Genomic DNA, 24,345 nt, shown 5'->3' with positions numbered 1-24,345 from the left:
TTTGGTCCTTGGCAGCCTGTGAGCTGTGTTCCAGCCAGCTCTCCACATACATTTTGCACAATCTGTCACCAGTATGAGACAGAAGGAAACAATCCATGTTTTTAGTGGAAACAGGAAACTGGAGGAGTACATGCTGCTTTCTTTTTTTTTTTTTTTTGGTCACTGAATTTTGTCCCCCTCATTGTCTTTCTTTGCTTTTCTCTGGTGCCTCCTGTTCTTCTCAGCTATGCCATATCAAATACTAAATCTTGAGTTAACTTCTGGCTGGGAGTCATTCCTCAGAGTTATCTTCCTGTCCTACCATTCACTCCACTCAAAAAAACCCAAACTCATCCTTGTTTTGCACTGGTTTGGTAATATATTCTCCCCTGTTACAGTTGTGTACAGACTCTGGCACATCTAGAGATCTCAAACATTATCAGTGCATTTTGACCTCCGCTGACAGAAAGCCCCATTGGTCCCTCTTTGATCAGTACTGCCACACCTGTAGTATGAGAGCAGCTATTTAGTAACCCATTCCACAGGGAATTTTCTGCTGGTAGAATAGCAACATAAATAGTCCTTGTTTCAGTTCCCCAAGAAGACAAGTCCCAGAATCAACCTGCTGGATTAAGATCACAGTAACTTTGAACCCCAGTGCAAAAACATGCCCAGCTCAACAATACAGCTGTGCACATTTCAATAAATGGGTTGCTAGCCAGAGCAAAGGATTAAACAACTATCCTACATGAGTAGAAAATGTTCAACTGCCAGAGTCAACTCTCTTCCCCTCCTTACCATGTACTCTATTCCACATCTGGTATTCAATAGTAAAAAAAAAAAAAAAAAAAAAAAAAAAAAAAAAAAAAAAATCCTTACCTATCTAATCTTGGTCTTTTCTACCAATAATGTAGTCAATGGATGCCGAGATTAGCAGCTATGGTGGGAGAGGTTTTTGTTGAGTTCATCTGAACAAGATCTTAATCTAGATCTTACTGCTTATCTACTTAGGGATCCACTAGAAAGGATAATACCAGGAGATGATTACTAAATAACCTGTTAGGTCAGCCATCCCTTTGCCTCTCATGGATACATAATAGAGCAAATTGCATAAATCCACAAAGTATTGCATAAATCTTACAAAGTAATTGTAAGTACATGTACATCTATCAACCACTCATCTTCAGAAATGCTGCTATCCTCAGAACAGCACATTTAACTTTGTTCTGGCCACTACTACTTTAAAAATGCCCTTTGGAATTTTTCCAAATGAAAGGAACAAGCTTAGTAAAAGAGCTGAAGAAAATACAGCTGAAAGAAGTCCCAGTACATGTTTACAGACATAGAAGACAGTGTTATCCCTTGAGAACAGTGCAAGGACTGCTAGTCTTGGACTTCTGCAGAGAAAATGTAGCTTAAATAACTAGAGAAACCTTAAAATTAAGTTCTTGACAAAAGAATCAGCTTCTACAAAATACTACAAGATCAGTGTCTCTGGGTACATACAATGTTGCATTAGTCACTGATCCATCAGAGATCCTGGGAATGTTTCAGTCAATGCTGATTTGGCACAAGGAATGGATCTGAACATACAGTTCAGTCTCAGAGGGACTACAAAAAAAAAAGGGATATGATACAAATATAAATTGCTATGCTAAAATAGGAGTTTACATGGGAATAAAACTAAAAGGAGATGAGGACATACTAGTATAAGAGTTTTACAGGTGGGCAAGGGAAATGGTCCATAGATAGAGGAACAGAAAACAAAGGTGGAAGTATGTACATAGTCCCATGTCTCCATGGGAACTTAAAAAGAATGAAAGCATAGAACTGAGGAGAGGCAGCAGGAAAGTTAATAATTTGCAGAGATTCAGCACAGACTAACTTCTCTGGCTAAAGGAAGTAGACATTTGGAGTCATGGAACTCAAGTGCTACAACTGATTGCAACTTTTAAACCAGAATACAAGTTTCTAGATGAAACTTCAGAGAAGTTTTAAAAAGTAGTAAATAATATATAATAAACACTATTAAAGTAGTAGAAGGATTTTTATGAAGACTACTTGGTAGAAATAATGGTTCCCCAGTTGAATATTTGACAGTGACATAACATCAATTCTTATTAAACGTAGGTATCCATTCGTTCATTCACTCAGTCCTTCCTTTAAAAATCACATGCCCCGTTTATCATGAACAGTGGTGATGCTTTACCTTCCACTTGCTTGACATCAGAGGTTGTGCTTTGCTTTTCAAACCCTATTTTGCACTCTTCTTTGAGACACCTGCTGCCTCTCCTAGCCAGGTGCTCAAGCTACATTTGGGGCTGCTCTCATGCAGCTGCTGAGCCATTTGGCTACGTTACCATTTGCAGTCTGTACCCATCTCCTGCCAGGCTGCCCTGCCACTGTTGTTATCAAAGCTATCCCAAGGGAGCTCAAGGCATAGCATTATCCAGTGCAACTGGTGGAAAATCTGACCACCAAATTTTTCTACTTGGTGATGTGATGAAACAATGCATTTCATGATTATTCTAGCAATTTTATTGATGCTTTGGTCAAACATTTTATTCTGAATTTCTACTACAGTATATGCTCAATAAAATCAGCTGCAGTATTTCAGAATATTTCATTCCACAGAACAGGCATCCTACCACCTCTTCTTAAAAACACAGGAGAACAAATATTTTGAGCTTTGAAAACCTTTACCACATAGAAATTGCATGTTTCTAGTCAGTTTTGATATCGGGACAGAGTTTATCTGGTGTACATCTGAATGCCTCTTACAGAAAAGGGGAGATCTCTTCAGAGATAACATTGTTATAACATTGTTATGTTCCAACATAAGGGGCAGTGCCAGCTGGGCATCACCCTTGCATCATCTTACTGACATGCAGCCTAATTTTTTTCCTAAAACTTTTTTATAACTCATGAAATCTGTTGATATATTCTTGTTTCCCATAAATATAAATGTGTAAATATGATAAAAGAGCAAAGTAGTTTTTGACTACAAATCATTTTTTGTGCCCATGCAGTTTTATAAGAAAATTAATTTGGTTTAGCTGTGTTTATGCCTTATTCTCTGTGGTCATTTTCAAAACTCAAATATCAGAATACTTGCAGAAAAAGAAACCTGGAGGCAAATTAAATAAACTACAGAAAAAGCAAACTGTTGGCCCATTAAGCTAATTATTTATACCAGTAATGTAATTGAGGGAATAATGCTTTCCCAAACAGGAAATACATATACTGTGTTTCACCTCCATGTTTCCATGTAAAACAAACCTATCTGCCCAAAACATCTGCACAAGAAGTACTGCAAACCAACTTGTAACCTACCGCAATTAGATTTTTATCTATAAAAATATTCATCAAATAATTTCAAAACCAAAAATTAATCCAAGAAATCCACCCAAGCAGGATAATAAGCCAATTACTCATAATTAATTGTATCTCATGTTTGTATAGAAATTTAACCAGGGCAGGATATATTTCAGGATAATGACATTATAACTGGGACAGCTCTTCCCTTCTGCTCTAAACTCAGGTAAAAGAGGTGTGCTGTCATATAACCATATTATCAGCCACCTACAATGGGAAAGGAGATGTCTCTGTGCCATGTCTGGAGCCCAAAACTCCTTATGAGTCACCTGTAACTGTAAGTTTCCTAAAAGTGAAAGGTGTCAGCCAAATGATATAGGAAAGTTTATATTTCCGAAAACAAAGATGAAATTTATACTCCAAAATGTAAGCCAAGGCAAAATTCCATCAATACAACAATATATGAGAGTCCTGACTTCAGGCCAGATTTCTGCTGCCTGCCCTGATATCTTCAATGTTTAATCTACTCTGTGCAAATCACTACTGTGCATGTTGTGAGTCCTTGGTAAAATCCAAAAGCAATCCAAGATCAGACAATAAAGAGTCGTTATGTTCAAAATGACTACCACTGACAAGTGTCCTTGGACTTAGAAGGATGTTCCAGAAAATAGATAAAGAAAGATATGCATATACCAGCAAAGGAAACCTGTGGATTTCAGCAAGATACATCTTGGTCTCTTATAGAAGTCTTAGAAGACACATTTTAGTTCTTCCAATGCACTAGAACTGCTATTTAACCACAGCATAAGTCTTCTGACTCTTCATAACTTAAAGAGCTCTTCCGCCTTGACCATGGTTTTATCAGGTGTCGTGTCCCATTCATATGCAATTCTTTCCATTTCTGGGCACGTACAGTCACCTGCTCTCACCATACAAGAATCTGATTTCATCAGATGAAATATAGTTCTTCTTCACCATGCATGCTGCTCATTTCCTCGTGTCTTTAAAAATCAGCAGAAAATATCCCCATAGACTGACATAGTAAGGGTTATTCTTTTAAGGTCAGTAACGTTGCAAAATAGGCAAATAATAGAAAAAGGGGTTCTAGTTTTCCTCAAAACCACCAGTTTTGGATCACAGAAGTGAAGATCTGCTATTCTTCTACTTCTATTAACTTTTTTTAGGTTATTGTCTTACAGGCTAGAAAGCACCTAGTAGCACAAATTACAGTTGTACATACACTCTAGAGTAAGCCTTAAGATGGGATGCCTCAAAAATATGTGGGTAAGATAAGTGCCCTTCATAGATGTGACATAGTAAAGCAAAAAAGAGTATCAAGAAAAGAAGGAAGGCATCAAGGACTAGACAGTAAAAAAAACCCAAACCATTTTGTAACAAATATTGGACTCCTCCCTGACACTAGGACTCTGGTACCTTCCTTCAGTGTTGATGCTGGGCTCTGGTGTAATCTTTCTGTTCAGACAATGCCTTGCTTCACCTACAGTCCAACTGCAAGATGCCAAACAGCAAGGCTGTATTCAAAGGGCATACGTATCAAAACAAAGCATTTGAGATGTTATTTGTTTCTTAGAAGGGCTCAGCTTTTGATGATGCCACAAGACTTTCTGGTGAGGGATAAGACCTTCAGGATTTAGCCCAGTGAGATTTTAAAAGGACTGAAGGGAAGAGAATCACCAAATATATCAAGAGACACAACAAGGGTGAAGTACCTTTGTCGGAGATTTTTGAGTTATGCTTTTGTTTGTAACTATCTGAAACAGAGAAAGAAATAAAGGGTGAAACTTACATGGGGGAAAAGAAGACAAAAGGCAGAGAAGCCAGAAAAAGAGAAAGAGAAAGAAAATATAAGAGATGATTTATTAAAGGGCAAAGGAAAGTGGAGCCTTGCCGAGAACTTAATTTTATTTCCTTCATGCAAAAACACCAAGAGCATCAGCAGCAGGTGGCAAACATGCAAGTCAGAGAGCAGCAGAATATTTTGCTGTAATATATGAAGCCCTGAGTGCACTGAGCTGGTAGGACCAGGCTGGAAGCAAATAAGCTGTCTGGTTGCTACTTACTGTCACAAACATAGGGTTTGTCATGATCATCCTGGGAGGCAGCATCATTCCGTCTCCTGCCACCTCCAGATCCCCGAGCCTGCAAGGACAAGAGGAATGTTAGCATTATTCTGTTACCCCTCAGGTCTCCTTGTGCCCCACACCCTCCTATGAAAGATGTGCAGTATAAACTAAACAAATCCTCAGCTTCATACAGGTTTCTCAAAGTGGTCTTGACCCTTCATTTCCTAAGATGTGCACTATATTAATGGACCTTGTAATGCAAGGGAGATCCTCTCCACAGGTAGCTCAAACTGTTCATCCATAGCAGCAGGTCACTGCCAGCACATATTCAGTCGAGTATTGTCACACATTCATTTCTGAAGATGTTCAAATACCTTGCTGAACTGAATATGAATGAATGAATAGATGAACAGGTGTTGAAGGATGTATACAAACATTAAATCAGCCAGAAAACAGGCCCCAAATAAAAGAGAGGTCAAATTATTTCCTTCAGTATTTTCAAAGGGGCATTGTTTGTGTTGTTTTGTTTTCTAGCTGAAAAGCAATGTTTTGAAATGGCCTTCTGGGACAAAGATACCATGGCTAATTACAAAATGAAGCTTTAGTCAGTTAGTGGAAAAGATTAGATAATGTGGCTACCTGCAATAACAGAAATTACCCAGAAATTTCTCTCAGCTCTGTGTCCCTAAAATGGACCGATGGAACTGGCAGCTATAGAAACTGAGAAACTTTGTTTCTCCATGGCACAGACTGCTCTGTCTTGAGCTCCAGGGGTGAGAGTGGAACTCAGCATCAAAACTACTTGATCCTGACCCTTCTCAGCTGAGATACCAACAAAGGAACAGCTCATATCTGGAGTTGTGATGTGGAACTGGGAACTGAGCCAAGGCCTTCAATTCTTTCATGTTCACTAATGTACAGTCTGTAAATGACAATAATTTTAGACTTGCTCTTTGTTTGAGGAAGTGATCACAGGTGGATGGCTAAACAGTTCTTTATTTATTCTACTAGCTACTCTATTCCAGGAAAAATTGATAGAATTGCTTCTGCTGCTCCTCTTATGAAACTGTTCATACTTCTCACTCTAGACAAGGCCACCTGACTCAAATCCTGCAAGCCTTTGCATGTGAAAATAAGAAAGGGACAGAGCTTTGTTAGGTAAAGCTGAAGAAAGTGTAGAAATCCTGAGACTATTTGCACCCAGCCATAAAGGGGCCATAGAAACTCCATCCGTCTTCTATGAGCTTGGAACAGAACTAGCACTATTAGAATTGTGTTCCATTGGATATCTAAAGAAAAGTAATAAGGAACAGTTTTACACTGGCCTGACAAATTCTGTCAAAACAGGGATTTACAAAAATTTCACATGTTATTTCCCTGGGATTGCTCAGGTGTAATTCTTAACACAGTCCCAAAGGAAAGACATGGATTGGCAGCTATCTGGATGGGGTAAATACTATTATGTATGACAAGGATAACTCTGCCTTCTGCAAAGACCTCTGTGCAGTCCAGCATATGTGCAGAACAAGATTTGTAAGGGTGAACTGAAAAGCAGTTTCATCCTAGAAATGGCCTCAGCAACGATTGTTTGGTGGAAGCTTCTTTACTGACCGTATCACATAAAATCATCTTACTTGTCTGCACTATTTTCCCTCTGACTGCCAGCTCCTTAAACCCCCTCTGGGCAATGAAATCCATCCCAGGCTAGTTCTTTTCTTCCCTCACTACTGCTAAATGTGCTGCAAGCTGAATTTCAGTCCATGGCAGCTCCTCCACAACGCTCAACTTATCAGGGAGTCTTCACATAGGCAAGTGATTGGCCCTTATAATTATTTCTGCTGGTACCCGGATTAGGATCTAATTTCCCTATTTTACCAGCTACATTGGCTTTTCAGGGCTAAGAAGAAGATGTAAAAGGGCTAAACAAAAGATGTTATATTTGTCACTAGTCAGTAGCTCTGACTCTGTTCACAGACTGGGAACATACCTGTTGAGTAAGAAGGTACCACTTTTACATAGGTACATTTCAGAATATGATACTGATTTAAGATTTGTTGCTCAGAATTTTTCTAGTCTTACAGCCAGCTGTTTCCTTTCAAACTGTTCTCTACAGAAATGCAGGGACACAGTATTCATGGCATGACCACATGTCAGATACACTTTTTCATGCAATGAACACAGAGGGGGAGATTTTTCAAGTCAGTAACTTTCAATGGGACTTGTGTTCCTAAATGTGTTTGTGCCCTTGAAATTGTCCCATGGGATGTCCAGCTGATGAGCAGACAATCTGTACAGGTGCAGCTGTGTACATCTTGTATCTCCTAGTAAACTACCCTGCCCAGCTCCTACCACATTGCCTCTGTCCAGCAAAGACACTAAAAATCTCCTTCTGTAAATCTGCCTCTTCAGCCTTCAGTGTCCTTCCTATCCCCCTGTGATTTCAGCCTTTAGAGGAAAGGAGAGAAACCAAGCAGCTGCCCCAGAGGCACTAAACTGAATGCCCCACACTTGCTGTCTGTGCTCCAGGCTGTTGAATTCAGTCATCCACAGCTGCCTTTATTCTCCTGACAGGATGCAGCAAAGACTACAAGATTTGACATGTGAGGCCTGGACCCATGGCCCAGCAGCCTTGAAGCAGCCCTGAAGCAGGCAGAGAGAGTAGCCAAAAGGACAGATGGAGAGTCCAGGATTAAAAATAAAATCATGCTGTAGGGAAAGGAAGGGGCATGTGCAATTTGGAAAGTCCAGAGCAGTAATTCCGTTGCATTAATCCTGCATTTATGCTGTTAGTCCCTCTCACTCCTCTGAATCCCCAAAGGTCACACTCAACAGGATCTTGTTTCCTATGCATGTCCTTCCCCTCTTCTGCCCTCTAAAAATACCCTAACCCAGTCCTTCCCAGAAACAAAGAGCTGCCCAGGTTTCATGTCACCCTAATTTTGTTTCATGTCCCTAATTTTAAATCCTTAGCCTCAATTTCCTATACTGGGTCAGGCTAGAAAAGGGCTGCCTTTAGAAAACTGGCAAAGCACTTGTGACCAGATGCAATTCAGGCTTACCGGTTTTCAACAGCTAGATAACCTGGCCCTAATTCTGAAATCCTAATTTCTACCACATTTTGCTTTGGTTATTGATGCTATCAAATAAACCTAAAAATTGCTTGAAGTATTTGGCATTATTCACACTTCTCTTTTTTGCACTGAAAGAAGCCAGGGCACTAGCAGAGCAGGAGTTAGTTGCAAGAAAAAAGCAAGCAATCCTGCTCCTCCTGTACTTAATAGGGAAGCAAATTCTTGCACATAATACTAACTTCAGGACTTTGTATAGGTTTGGACATATGAATACACCAAATTCCCTTCTCCTGAGCAGTATCTCTCTTTTAGCTATTCACTCCCTTTCACTCACCCTAACCAGCATTGTGCAATTTACATGAGAGCAACTTATTAGAAAAGAGATGTTAGCCTGGAATACTAGTTGATTGCTACAGTCAAGCTTATGTGCATGTATCGATTCTGTCTCCTGGCTTTGGTTACTGGTTCATACAAATTTTCTGAAACTTACATTTTTCTGGAAAATTTTTTTCCAGGTGGGGGTCTTTGGCTAAGAAAGAAAGAAAGAAAGAAACTGGTTCAGGTGATTTTGAGGATAAGGAAGGTGAAATATATACTTATCCAATTATTAAAGTGCTTTGATCTTATATTAAAGGACTTAAGCTCCAAAATAAAGAGGAGCAGAAAACTGAAACAACACAACAACCAAAGAAGAAACCAAAAGAGAGGGTCTGATGCATAAGTACATTGCAAGTATTCAATGTGGTTTCATGTCTCTTATTCAAAAGCTATTACATTCTGCTCATTTGGCCTAAAATGTGGCCCTTCTTGCTTGACTTCTATAAACACATCAAAAGATTCTTCTAGAGCTCCTGTGCCCCTGCAGCATCCACTGGAGCCAAAGAGATGAAAATGCTCAAAACTTCTGAGACTTTGTTCACGTTTATTCAGATGCCTAGCTTATGGGCCCACAATTGCAAATGTTGATTCCAAGTTTAAAATGTTGGCCTCATTATGTAACTGGTACCCCGATGAATTGGGAAGACATCTTAGGTAAGAGAAGGGACACAGAGTCCCCTAAGGATAAAATATTGCCCTTTTTAAACAAATGGAAGATTTGCCATGGGCTCAAGAGAGCCAGCATCAGTCACAAAATGCTACCCTGGAGGAAGCTGCAAAACTTATTAATACAGTTCAAATTACTTTTATTAACACTTTTTTGGCTGTCATGACTGAATTTTCTGCTTTTCTGTAATTAGTAAATTTTTTAAGGAGCATTTTAATAGCAGGATGTCATCATAGCTATTACAGTTTTCATTACAATTGTAAATACAACACTAAAATAAATTTCCCCCAAAGTTTTACTCTCAAAATAGTACTTTTCTTTCACAGCAATTCACAAAAATAAACTGAAAAATATTAAAAATCTATTACATATGACTGACAATTACCTATAGTGTTATCACTATCATATGTTCATGGATAAATACTTTGCATACATAATACACTTAAGGAATATACTCTAGAAAGCAGAGGTTTGCTTCCTTCCTTTCCATTCCAATAAATTCTCCACTTACCCGTCCTCTAGGCCTGTTCTTTCGTTTTGGAATATCTTCTTCCAAGTCTTCTTCCTCATTCACTTCATCTGCATTTTCATCATTTTCTAAAACCCTCTGTGGTTGAACAATAAACAGGAATGGTTAGAAGAAAAAAGGACACATGCAACTAACTACTGCTCTTTTCCATAGTCACTGTGGATTATTACAGTTGATATAAAGCCAAATCAGATCCCAGTACCCCTGCTTCTCTCTACCAAAGCAAAATTTCCTCTCTTTTCCACCCTAAGACCTCCAGGGAGTTCCTACTAAAAAATACTGCTGATATCAGTCAACCACGATAAAAAGGTTCCTAAGAAAAATACTGGCAGCACTAAGCACCAATATTCCAAGAAAACACAAATATTAGTATGCATAACTGCAGGCCCTGTCTGGGAATTTGTTTGCCTGGGTTTTTTATTTTCATTTGTTGCAATTTAAATTGTTTTGTTTTCTTCTAATGCTGATAGTGCACTTTAGGAATACAAAACCAGTGATTGTCTCCTTGGTAGCTCACAATCTTCTTTCTTTAGCAAAAATAGGGAAAATTCCTCCATATATTCCAGAATGGACCTAGAAAGCCATGCTTTTCGGGGCTTGCACCACAGGTACAACTCTAATCTGGAAGCAGGAAGTTTGTTGCATGAGAATGCTGAGGAATTACAGGTCTCATCTCAATTATCGCACCAACAGCAATAATTTGTTCAACTAATTATTTATTAGGAACAATACCTCAACAACTCACATAACTGTGAAATGCCTGATCAAGGCAATTTCAATCTTTTAACTTGATCTTTTGAAATGTAACCTTTACAGAACCAAACACAGGCTGGCTGTCCTGCATGAAAACATGCACAAGTCAGACATCGCATGGAAAAGGGCCAGACAAATCATCACAACACTAATGTGGGAAGAAGTCCCATTGAAATTCCCTCAACCCCTGACATGTCTGCTGGAAATACAGAGATTGGCCCCAGCCACTCCTGCCACTTACAGTGCTGTGCCATTTTGCAATCTGGAATCACTAACTTACCTTTGCCATGCCAGTGTTTATTTAAATTACAGCCACGATGCTGATTCCAGCAGTGACGTCAAACTGACAGGAATGTTTTTCAGTCTTACTGTATTTGTCCCTTCTCTCTAATTTCTACCTAAAAGCTATTTGAAAGCTAGCAGAGAGGGAACCGGAAGAAATCAGTGTCTTTCTCTCCTTTCCACATACCTCAAGCACCAAATTCTGAATTTATGGGAAAGAATACAACCAAAATTTCACATTTCAAAAGGTCTGTATTTAGAAGACCAGTTACAAAAGCTTATTCTTATTTTATCAGCTAAATTTCTAAGACTGGTCAGTGCATTACAAACAAGTTGTAGCACATGACTAGTCTTCACCTAATCTTTACTTCTTCTATTTATGACTATCAGGAGGCTATTAATGAGCCCCGACCATCATGAAATACAATTTCACATAATACTGGAGGTACTAAATACTAGAGGGTGTAAAAGTTAAGCAGGTTCCAGTTCTCCATACATAAAATGTTTCTTCAAAATTCATACAACTGTATACATTAATTGACCTCATCTTAGGACTGAAGTGATTGAAAAATGTTGTACATGTACAATGACTGTAAGAAATGTAAGAATGTATGTAAGAAAATAAGCAAACTTACTGATATGAGTTTGTATTTTTACATTGCTTCATATGTTAAAGTATCTCAAAAAACCACCAACAAAACAGGGGCAACCACATCATATGCAGGAGGGAAAGAAGCTCATTTACAATAATACTACACAAGAGTTAAGAGAAACAGTACAACAGTCAACAGTCTTGTATTAAACTCGAAGTATCACTTTAGGAAAGAATTTAGGAAAGAATTTAGGAAAGAATTTAGGAAAGAACTGTGAATTTGGTGCCAGAGTAATTAGTTTAAGCCTTGATAGAAGGAGCATAACCTTTCTGCTGCATGGTCAGAAGGCTACTCTAAATCTTCTCCATCAAACAATGGAGATACACATTCAATATCAATTTACTGTAGGGCAAAATTGTCAGTCCTGTTATGTACCAACTGTACAGCAGGTCCCAATGCCTGCATCTATTTAGCAGGGGAAACCCTCATATGTTTTAGCAGAGTAGCTTTTCTTTTCCTATCATGTCTTTCTAAAAGAGTTGCCCAGGCCTATGTACTTCAGTGCAGTCAAGCTCCAATCATCTTCTCCCGACAGATACTGTGAATTTGGGAGGGTGGCAATTGGCTGGGACTGAGGTGGGAATTACAATTATGGCTATCCCACCTGCTCACTTGCACCACCATTGAGGCTGGGCCCTTCAGAGTTAAAGCACAGACAAGGAACAAAAGAGAGATTTGCATTCTCTTATTTGTCATACCAATAAAGGCAGTGGTTGTGATTTTGATCCAGTCTAGCTGCCAGGTGCCAAAGTACACACTGAAAGCTGCCTACTAGTGAAGGCTTTGGCAATCATTGTTCTACAGACTGAATCCAGATAAGCTGTGCTTGCATCAAATAAAGCAGCAAGACATGCTTTTTGCATCTCTTCTGATGGAACTAGCATCCAGGTGACAGGTCACAGCTACAGCAGTTTAGCTGAAAATCTGTTCTGGTTTTTTGCACCCCCTCCCTGCTCTGCAATACCTGGCTTTATGTCAGTTCCACTATCTCTGAGGTCTCTTTCCTCTGACTGCTGCTGGGGATCATTTTGGAGCTCAGATCACACAGCAACATTCAAAGGCACTTGTCAATCTCATAAGAATGCTGCACCATGACTCCTTGCGACCTGGGACGCAGGTAAAAACAGACTTGAGTAAGAGCCCTCAGCTTAATAGACCTAGATATACTAATGAAGAAGCAAACACAGAGCAGGGCTCATGCCAAGCTTTTCCCCAGTCCAGGAGCATGGCATGCCTCCTCTTTGACAGTGCTCTTTTACCTGTGCAGCTGGGAACGGGAGATCTGACTGTGCTGCCCTTACCTGTGTAACATTTCTAACAAATAGAGTAGTAGGACTGAACTCCAGGTAATACAGTTTTGATGCCTATGTTTTTCTGTTTCAGTTGGCATGAGATTGACCCCTCAATTTTTGACTACTTTTAGGTATAGATGCAACCTTTTGTATCTCACCCCGAATTACCAAGTTTGACACATTGCTAATAGCTCTCTAAAAATCCCTAAAAAGACTCATGTCACAATGGTGTTTTAGCATCACCAAGGATGATGCTGATGTGGGAAAGACCCACTTTCCTAGTGATTTAAGATCACATTTAAGTGTTTTAAAAGTGACATGGACTTATACAAGAACCCTTTATACTACCTGAATTGCTTCTATAACAGACCTACAATTGTGTTTTGGCTTTTAATTGCTGAAGGGTGAGATGGAATCTTGACATTTTTCAAACCTTGATGCATGTGGAAAAGCAATTTTCTCATACTGCATCACTATTATAGCTCAGATATTTAAGATTACAATTTTTTAAGTTATTTTTTTTTCTTGTATACCTCCAGAAGGCTACCTACTATTAAAACGAACAAAACAGGCAAGGCAGTGACATGTTTTAGTCTACAGCAGCTGCAAATCCAAATTGAAATCCGTGAAACTCACTTTAAATGTGAACCATTAAAATTCAGTTTATAGTTGAGATCCACCTCAGCTTCTCAGTTTTTAATGCAATTATCTCATAGCTAATTCCAACACAGGACTTGTGCGGAACACAGTCAAACAACAAAGATTCTTGTGACCAGAGAAGCGTGTGAGATACTGACATCATTTTGAGCATCACAGTGTAGCACAAAGGTTTGATAACATTTTGGCAGTGGAATGACACAACTATCAACAGATGCACTGTTCTACCACAGGACAAAAGGCTGCTAGAGTTAGAGACAAATTGTAAAATCCAGCCCTAATGTCAGGGCACAGAGCTCTCCTTTACCTGGATTTCTTGTATAGTGTCTTCTTCCTTAGTGTCTGTTTTCTTCTCTATTCCCTCTCCACGCAGCAAGGCTTCCAGAGTTGTACTTTCTGAGGTGAACCCATCTTTTTTCAGAGGCAGATCAACTTCTGAAAAACAAAACACACTCACTGTGTGTCTCCCCCAAAGAGCTAGCAAGAAGAAAAACAGAGATGTCAAGCAGATGATGAGCAAACTTTCAAACTTGTTTCTGTCTTGAAGGGGAGATCTTCAAGTTCATATAACCACTAAAAAACTCCATATATGATTAATTTCTCTCCTACTGAAAACTGGTATATTTTCATTTGCTGTGCTGCTTTACAGGAAAAGAAGGCTGGATATATTTTAGCAGAAGGAAATAAATGCCGGGGTGGGGGGGGAGGCAGAGGGGAATCCTTCTCTTTTGTGTAAACTCCCTATGATTCAAATAAAGAACAAAACCAGGACTTTTAAAGATACTGAAATAACGAATATGAAGAATCTGATCTCCTGAAGAAGAAAAGTAGCTTAATGCAATTTAGCATCTGGCAGAGTTTATATAGCATAGCTTCAATCCTCATTCTCCTACACCAAGGCGTGTTCCACATGTAAGAAAACAGAAAGCTTGTGTGGGGGGCCAATGCTGACACCTTACATTGAAAAGCAGAGATGTGTCTTGAATTTTCCTGTAACACTGACTAGATAAAATCTCCGGTTGGCTCCAGCTGGTGATACCAGCAAAGAAACACAGTTATGAGTGCAGAATCTTGCCCATAAAATGGGACAGCACCCAGTAACTGCAGGAGGAGCCACAGGCTGGCTTGGGAACGGGCTGGGGACAGATCTCAAAGACATTGTGGATTTATGAGGAAGTTTGATGCAACTTGCTAGAGAAGTGAAGGAACAGAGCCTTATTCCCCCTTCATATGCTGCCATTGGATTATGAGGCAGTGCAGCAGACAGGCAAACCCAGCATGTTAACTTTAGCAAGATGATTAAATATACCTGGGCAATAATCCAGTTTTCCTTGTAGACCCTAACCTCTACCCCACTCGTACAGGGGCTCATTTAGAGCAATCCCCTGGCAGGGAAACATCCTGCACGTCTTTACCTGACACTGCCAGGTATGGATTTCTCAAGTACTTCTTCCCTTCTAAAATGAATTCCTTTCCCTAGATGGGTATATTTACAAGTAATAATGTACAAGAATGATGCTTACAAATCAGCATCTGGTGTCCTTAATTCACATTTCTGTCTACTTATGCTTCAGAACTGTGTTTCATTCCTCAGTCTGCCTGAAGCTTCCTGCCTTTCTGTCACCATGAGCTGTACATTCTGCAGGGCAGAAATTCATGTGTTCTTGAAGTCCCAAATCACTCCTGCAAACCAAATAATGAATGAGCACTTCCACCCGGGACAGTAAAACATAATCTGTCTCGTGGGGGCAGTTGCATCCCAGGAATATGTTTGTTCTATATATGAAAAACTTTAAGTTAGCAAATGATTCAGCATCCCTGATCAGTAGTTCCACAATGTACTTGCTCCAGCCTTCTGAAGTGAGAGAGCTCAGCCAATAACCACAGAAAATCCAGCAAAAATTCCAGGAAAAGCTATTCTATTCATGGAGGGAAAGGCTGGGTACAAACCATGCAGAAAAACCAAACCACTGGGATTTTAAAGGAAACTCCCAGGACAACCCACACAATGGGATGGGGTCAACTGTGAATTGATCCCCCTTCTCAAGACAAGGAGCTCTATTTAATCAGGCCTCTGTTTTCAGCATTAAGCTCTGCATACCCATCCCATTATGGCCCTTTCCCCAACTTCTCCCTTGCTTGAGCTATAAAAAAGACAGAAAAGTCAAAAGAGAATCATACAGATTGAATTTCCCTGTATGAAGTCCTAGTACCTCCCTCTGGATCCAAATATTTCAATAGAAACAAGGGATTTTTGACTTATGTGCAAATCCCAATGCTTGAATCGGAAGTCACTGAGGAACCTCCACAATCATCTCTGGATGGGGGCTTGGCTTGGATTCAAAGTCCTGTGCTTGGGTGCAAAAGGGCATTTGCTCTGTATTTAGAACCTTGAGGGACTGCAAACCCCAAGGGGTCATCACACATTCAGCAAGCAAAGAAGCTTCAAGCAAGCTCGAGGGCATTGGAAACAAACACATCTTCACTGTGATGAGCTGCGCCTGTCTCTGGACACCAGCACATTCTGCAGATGAATGCATTAGAAAAGCAAATGAGCAAAGAAAGGCTGAGGGATAAGCAGAACATACATGGAGGTGGAACTACTCCCCATTTGTTCCAGAGAGATCAAAAACTAAGTTTGAAAAGAGGGAAAGGTAGGTTTTAAGGTCAAAACAGGAAGCTGTCTTTAATAGTCATGATTGTTCTGTGTGGCACTGCTACTTCCCAACAACAACACTCCAGGAGGACTTTTTATCCAAAACTCTCAGAGCATTTTCTAATTACTAAATTTAACATCCCACTGACAAGGCGTTGTAAGGTAATATTTTTATTCATGTTGATGGGGAGACTGAATCACCAAGAAGTTAAGTTAGTGAGCTGGGCATCCAGTGAAAATAAACTCAGTGCCTGCCTCCCATTTTCCCACTAAGCTGACTGCCATTTGATGGCATTCAACTTCTTAATTTTCTTCTCTGCTGGTAACTTCTATGAATGCGCTTTAATTCCTAAATAGCTCTAGAAAGTGGGAAAAAGCAGATACTATCTTATCTGGAATGTAAAGTTTACAGCATAAAAACCTTCAGACGTCCAAAGACAGCCCCTTGTAATGAATTCACTCTTTGTAATTAATTCAGCCCTTCCTGGAAGATGGCTAGTCTGTAAAGGGAACAGTAATGAAGACAGGAAATTATGTTTCCAAACCACTTTTTCAATCCCCACAGATGAAAATCTTCTAAAATCTAAAAGATTGTTCAGTTAACCTACAAAAATAGTTAAACACTACCAGGGATTATTAAATTCAGTTCACAGAATTCCTTATTTTCTCTTTCCTATTTAACTATCCATGATTTTCCCAAAAAACCAAGAAAAGTATATTTTGCTCTTATGCCAGTACCCTAAAAAAACCTGAGGAGCCAACCCAAAAACCAAAATGTAGTTTTCATGTTAAAGATCAAGGCTTTCTCCAGACCATGGGAACTGCTATTTGGAAGTAAGATGGGGTCTGTTCTACTCACTGTTCTCCTTATGAAGGTACCAGCCAGTGCCTGAAGCTTCAAACAAGGCCAGAGGGAGACTCTTCTGGGCTTAAGAAATTAAGCTGTGACCCCGTGTTTGCCTCTGCTTTGATACTGCTCATGCTATGCTATGCAGTCACCTCACATGCTGCAGAGGAAGCTCTGAATGTCTGTCATGAGAGAAATGCAAAAGAACTTACCTACCCTACCCTACGTTTCATCCTGTGAGATAAATGTAGTATCCCTTCCAGTTATCCTAAACCTGTCTCTTTTGAAAATACACAGAATAGCCCAGACCTTTCTGAATTTTGATACAATTTTACCTCGATGTTTTCCCTCCTGATAGAGTTCAACAGTTGAACTATGGTTTGAAAGAAGGAGTGCTCTTGACCAAAAGTTTTGTAATATGTTTTAATTCCTCTCCTTTCAAGAATAAACAGCCACAATCTTTTCTATTATTCTATGGGAAATTTTCCATATGGTCCTGACAAACTTCTCTGAACTTTCTCTTACTATACACCAGTCTCCCCAAGATGGACCAGTATTACATCTGGCATTTTCAGATGAAACCACATCCCCCATTTAAACAAATGAATTACAATATTCTTTAGATTACTCCTCAGGCTGTGTCTTTCAATGGTCAAGTTACTTACTAAGCAGAAGAATTAGGAATCTTGTAATGGGGACAAGAACTTCCCATAAGGAACACATGCAAACACACAGGTACCATATTAAAATGCCCAACCCTCTGCCCACTCTCCAAGCACATTCACATCCCAGAGTGCTCTGCACAAACCTTCCCAGCCATGATTGCTCTAAATAACTTCATATTATGTGCAAATCTTCTAGTTGACAAGGTACTCCCACTCTGCAGCTTGTTCATTAGTGTATTACACAACACTGGACCAAGCCCTAAACCTTGATGCACTAGCTGTAAGCCTTTATGAAAGTTCTTTCTTCCATTATCTTTTACAGAACCAAGACAATTCATAGTTTCTGTTTGGAGACATAACAAAGGTCTTCAGAAAATTTCAGAAAACTGTCAACCTCCCTACCTATTAGTTCTTTACCTATCCTGTAAAGAATTTTAAGGAAGTAGTGAGGCATGCTTTTCCTTGGTAGGAAAAAATGTAGTTGGTTAGAAACTCCTATATTATCATTTCCCAGGTGCTTTACTGCTTATATGTAATTACTGTTTCAATCAATTTCTCAGATGTTCATGTAGAATTTATGTGTCTTTAAATCTTTGAATCACATCCAAATCCTTTTAAAATGTAGGTAATAGCATTTGCTGCCCACTAATGGTTCTAAATTCTTTGCAACTTCTAGTTTGTATCACAAGCTCTTCTTCACACATTACAATTTCAGAGAACACAATCTTTATTACAAGTAATAACTACCAGTAAAGTCACTCTAATTAAAAGCTTACTCCTTTATATGAAAATTTTAAGAAGGTTTGTAGATAAATGTCCTTTTGATTAGTACTACAAATACAATAGCACATGGTTAATGTAGCAGATTAGTTAGAACTCTACAACTATACAAATAGTTAGAGCTATACAAAATGGAAATGTCAAATCAACAAAAATCATCAACAAATTTTTTTTTTTAAGAATTCTTCCTGTTTTAGTAAACCATCCTAGTCTAGGTGTCACAGCTAAATATTGGGCATATATTACAATTCTAATATGTGTGTGTGCATATAATTAAAATTTATGTTTCTTAACTTGGCAGAGTCCCTTTCCTAGTGATTAAATTAACATGGTTATTCTGCTTACCAGCTCAGAGCAGCAACCTCTCTATTTATTAAGGTCCTGAGGCTGCAGTGGTAGAATCTGAACAAGCACCCATGCCAGTGTCATTCCTGTATCTGTTTTCTATTGAACTGCTGCCTCCAAAAGAAGCACATTTTCACAAATCCCACAAAATGATGGGCTTTTTCAAGTTCTGATTTGCCAAAATAGCTGCAAATTCCTGTCCTTAAGTAAACTACATTTGGTTTACAACACATTGAGAGCTAAGCAACTTTTCAGTGTCTCTTTGAAACATAAATTAAAAACAATCATCCCTTTTTCTATACAGTGCAATGTATTTGTTTTACAATGGATCATTTCCATCTCCACAGTAGCAGCTGCCACCCAAACCATCATTTCTGTGCACTCGTAAGCAGCTCCATTTCCAGTTCTAATTGGGAACAGAGATACTTATTGGGTGTGTTCCAGCATGATCTATCATGCCAGAGACAGCTACTATGCAAACCAAAGCAATCCAGCTTCCAAAAACCCTCTTAGACAAACACTGACTTTGCACATAGATTCTTGCATTTTTGTTTCTTGGTGTCATTTTTTTGGAACATAAAAAGTGCCAGAGGAAGCTATATGTTATGAGTCTGTGAAGTATTGTTTAGGATGGATAAACCCAAGGATATTACCTTAATAACCACTACCTCTTTAAAATCATATAGGTGGTCTAAAAAAGCCACCTAATTCACAGCAAACAGAACTACTGCTGAGTGAATGCAGCCACTAAGCTCATTAAGAGGATGTGGCAGGATGTGTCTGAAAGTGCAGTGCAGTGGCTCAGCAAGCAATTAAATCCCATGACAGTTTAAAATGAGAATCTATCAGTGTCACAAGAGTGTGAAGCCTCAGCATCTCTGCTGTTCCCACCCCCAGCGTTTTATTTATTATGGCGTATTGGGAACATGGGAAGTCAAAAAGATTATAATGAAATATGCCATATAAAAACCAGATTAAGCCTGCTCTTCTTTGGGGAAATATGCAGAGAGAGAAGCTGTCTGTTAGCTGTCGAGTTTGCAAAAGATACCATCTTTTGGGATGGTGCTCTCTGCCAGCAGACAGAGTGCCCCAGGGGAAATGGTGGTGAAAAACCCAGACAAGCAGCATCCATCCATCCATCATATGCTCATCTCCACATCTCCAAGGCACAAATACAGCGTTAGAGTGCAAAGGGTGGGGGCAGGGGGATGGAATCCCTTAAGAAAGAATGGGGAGACAATGCCTTACGTGAATAGCTGCATTTTGTAGCTTTGCTATGCATGCACAACCGGATTCTCCTTAGCTTGTTTGCTTGCTTGCTTGTTGTGTTCATGGTCAGTACAGTGACTTGTTAGCATCTGTGGAACTGATACATTCACAGCAGCAACCAGAAGCAGGTATACTAAAGACAGGGCCCTGCCCCTGCCAGCACAGCACAGCACAGCATGGACCTCCACTCCTTTGCAGATCCAGGTCTCCACAACCCTTCTTTCTATACACCACATCCTGCTATCCCAGGGGCAGATGCTCATGTTGTTGCTATTATGATTTAATGCTCCTGATATCCCACCCTTTTCTCCCAACACTCCTGCAATTCAGCATCCATCTGCAGCAAACTTGTCACTGACAGTTCTACACAGACATGGTCCACAGAGCCTCCCGTCAGCCCAGCCATGGGCCTCCCCTGGGACAGATTACTGATAACACAGACTCTCAGAATGAGCCCATAAAGCCAAAAAAATGTCCCTAGAGAGTAGTAAACATCAAATTCACTTTATTTTTAATCCGAGCTGCAATATAGCCATGCTGTACTAGAGATTGTGAGGCTACTCCAGTAATTCTTTGTCTCTCCCACCACTCCCACTCTAAACCTCACATATATTATTGTACTCTCAAGGTAAACTGGGCTGTGGTGAGAACAAGAATCCAACCAAAGACAATTAATAAACCAGTTCTAGAAGCAAGACCACTTGAAAACTTGAGAGTATTTATTTCCACAGAAGCAAACTATTTTGAAGGGAAAAAATAGTTTAGAGGACTCTATCCCGTAAAGCTCTGAAATTAATCTTGGCCAATGTTTGAAATTTTAGGCACTACTGAGGTTTGTTCTAGAGAGCACAGGGAGACTGGAAAATCCCAATGTTTCCCTAGCATCTCCTCATGGAAAACTGCTAACCTCATGATGAGGTTGAGGGAAGGCAGAGGGCAGGGGGAGGAAGTGAAGACAGAGGAGGATTTGATATGGCTGAGACTGTACACTTTCAGTCTTTAGCCTGGGCATAACTGCAGAAATATCAGAGGACAACTTTGAGTTTAAAGACCGGGATTCAATGGAAAGCTTCTATCAGCCCCTAGCTAAAATATGTCCCAGGAGGCTACAAGACAATAGGAGGGAGAAATAGGGCTGCAGAAAATTGTAGAGGCCCTTACACATAAGGTTAAGCATTGTTTAGTTTAATGCACTATCGAAATGTGGACTTTACAAGCAGCTGTATTTCTCTGGCAGACTAGAATGCCTCTATAAAGTCTCTCTCAAAAAAAACCCCAAAACAAAACAGCCCTCTTTTCAGTTGTCTCTTGGAAGTTTTCTACAGATTTATTTCTCAGCACAGATATAAATCATTGTCACATATAATAAGCTGTACCTGCTCCTCAAAGACTGCCAAATTACAGTATCAGACTAAATGCTGGATCAAGTAACTACCCTCAGGGCTGAAATCTTCTCCATTCAGAAATAACTCCATTCAATAGCATTTTTCTAGCACTCATTTGTGCTCCGGTCACTCTTGCATTTGTGTTCTAGATGGGCTCACGCTACACCATGACTTCTGCAGCAACACTGTAGGCACTATCAAGGGACAGAGGCAAGATAACTGCTACAATTTAGAGAAAAATATTAAGTAAAAAAGCCTATTCCTTTGGGCTTTGTGCCACCCTAGCAGGGCTTCTGGTCTATTGGGAGTAAAAGAATAACTTGGGCTATCTATCTGTAAGTGGTCATCTAGAATCACTCACACAGATAGATGATGGGCATTTTGACCCTTCCAAAGCACCAGAATTAAGTAATTAACCAGATACTTATCAGCAAACACCAGGTGGGATAGTCATGCCCACACTGAACACTCTGCAAAAGGTAACAGGGAGTGGACCTCCACTGCAAATAACTGCACTGGATGTGACAGAACTGAATGAAATCACTTGTACTGCACACAAACTCATACATAAAACATGTGTAGAGCCAGCCATGCCAACCTTCCTGCAAATTCTGTGAGATTCTGTGTAGCTTCTCGTCCTTATCGAGGACAGTGGAGGGGATACCTTTAGTAACAGATAAATCTCTGTAATGCAGTTATCTCTCAGCTGCAGTGCACAAGCATCCCAATTAATTCAGTCCAGGCCTAGCAGAGCCGGCACTAAGCCAGAGCTGATAAACCTGCCAAAGCCAATCTGAGTCCTGCAGAGATTCCCGAGAAGCTGCTCTGCGCATTCTGGTGCTCCGTACCGAGGGGGTTTTGTGCTCAGCTCTGCGCGGCTCCACACGGAGCGGCAGCTCCGCTGACGAGGCCTTTCCTGCACCCCGAGTTCTGGGGGGCGGGCAGGGACAGCCGCTCACCCCCAAGGCATCAGCAGGGCTGTGGCAGGGCTCACGAGCAGCGCCCAGCCTGGTGCCAGCTGTCCCAGCCCCGATGGCGCGTGGCCGCCCGCAAAGCTCCGGCAGGCAGGAAGGCAGCGCTCCGCACGCCGGGCAGGCCCGGGAGCAGCACAGCCCCGCTGGCAGCGCCGCCGGGCCCGAGGCTCAGCCGTGCCAGGCACACCTGGGCCAGCATCCCTGCCTCACTGAGTACTGAACTGCAACAGCCAATGGAGAACAGAAAGGCCACAGCAAAGTGGCAATGACTGTAGGGATGGGGTAGGGACCAACCACCCCAGATGCTGCCTTTGGCATCTCTGCTGTCCCGGCAAGTGATGCTGAGCCAAATTCTAACAGAGGCACTCTCTGCTTTTCTATCATCTGTCAAATGGAGATAGTCTTCACCTATCCTCTGGGGTTTGGTAAAGCTTGTTTAATATTCATAGGCATTCAGGCATTCAAATAAAATGCACCAAAAATGCAAGGTGGTCTTACAGGCTCTCACAAAGACAGATTTGATAATATTTTCTTTCCAGCCAAGAAAAGCACTAAAAAAGTAGGACTCTTTCCACAGATACCAGATTTCAGTGGCCAATTCACAAATTCCAAAGGACAAAGATAATATTTACTCCTATGTTAAGATACATCAGATGAAGCTATATAAGTGAAAAATGTTATTATAAGAAGAAATGCTTGTAATAGATAAATGGCATGAGATGCTAGTAGGTATCCTTTCAGAAATGGGAAAGAACAAAGCAAATTATCTCTGAGATGCTCAGATCTCTTGCCACAAAAAGGCAAGCAATTTCAAGAGGCCTATAAAGGGTTTAGACAAAAAGGTGAACTCTAGAATTAATAACAGAATGGTAAACAGGAAGATTAATGGCACCAGAGAAAATGCAGATGGTGAAGCCCAGCCTGCAGGCTCAGCAAGCCTCTGAATAGGGAGGGGGGAAAAGGCAAGGTGTAAACAAGGTGACCTTCAAAGCCACGGGAATGCCTGCCAACAGGCCAGCCAGAGGGCATCCCGAGACACAGATGTGCCATCTGGGGTAGGCTGTCTCATGACAACGTGAACAAGATTTGTCTTTTTCAGAATCTGCAGGGAGGCAAAATGGGTAGTAGCAGAAAATATGACCATTCATTCAAAAGTGGCTCGATTAAATGCACAGGTTGGAAAAGGACGCCATCCATTTTGTAAAGAAAATACAAAAAGAATTCCCTGAATATCCTCACTCAGAAAGGTCTTGTGCCCACTTGTAAAGCTTGCTCATGTAAGGTATGGGGAAGGAGAAACTGGTTTTCACCAAACAAATGTTTTCCTTGAGGGTTTATCCTTTAAGTTTATGGTAAGAAGAAAAAAAACCCTCAGCACATACTGCAAAGCAGCTCTTTAAGCCCATGATGGTATAAATTTTCCCCAGCTTGGCATAAGTCTGTTCACTCCAGATGGCACATTTGGGTTGAAAGCAGGTAACAATTTCTCAGAGAAAAAATGAGAATCTCTATGTCCAGTATTTACAGAGTTCCCTTGCTCTGCCTCCTTGCTTAGTTGGTCCCTCTTTAGGCCTGGGAGATCTCAGTTCTTTCCCTACAGTAAAATAGGGAGAGAGAAATCTCCTACCACAATTCTGCAGGGAACCCTGGTTCTGTCAGGCCTGATGCTTAAATCATTGTGATTAACCAGGAAAATTAAAAGGTAAATGTAATCACATTTTTTTAAATGCATCAATCAAACACCACAGTGGGGCAGTGCTAAGG

The 24,345-nt window shown here is 40.4% G+C and overlaps 1 protein-coding gene across 12 annotated transcripts in view; it reads right to left on the bottom strand.

Annotated features, from left to right (window-relative positions):
- Window positions 1–24,345, bottom strand: part of DPF3 (double PHD fingers 3) — a 168,943-nt gene that overhangs the window by 58,234 nt on the left and 86,364 nt on the right. For 7 of the 12 annotated variants that reach the window (XR_010080549.1, XR_010080550.1, XR_010080551.1 and 4 more), the window contains exons 4-8: window positions 13,968–14,095; window positions 10,006–10,101; window positions 8,940–8,978; window positions 5,376–5,454; window positions 5,025–5,066 (exon numbers count right to left, since the gene is read on the bottom strand). Coding sequence is in view for 6 of the 12 variants with exons in the window: in XM_063398672.1 (XP_063254742.1) it covers window positions 5,025–5,066; window positions 5,376–5,454; window positions 8,940–8,978; window positions 10,006–10,101; window positions 13,968–14,095 (384 nt within the window). In the remaining 6 variants the exon portion in view is untranslated. The remainder of the gene's footprint in view (window positions 1–5,024; window positions 5,067–5,375; window positions 5,455–8,939; window positions 8,979–10,005; window positions 10,102–13,967; window positions 14,096–24,345) is intronic. The other 5 variants (XR_010080547.1, XM_063398675.1, XR_010080548.1 and 2 more) reach the window with 3 other exon arrangements.

This window comes from Prinia subflava, chromosome 5, assembly GCF_021018805.1.
Source record: "Prinia subflava isolate CZ2003 ecotype Zambia chromosome 5, Cam_Psub_1.2, whole genome shotgun sequence".
NCBI classification, from domain to species: Eukaryota; Metazoa; Chordata; class Aves; order Passeriformes; family Cisticolidae; genus Prinia; species Prinia subflava.
This window is presented reverse-complemented; position numbering and strand designations above follow the sequence as displayed.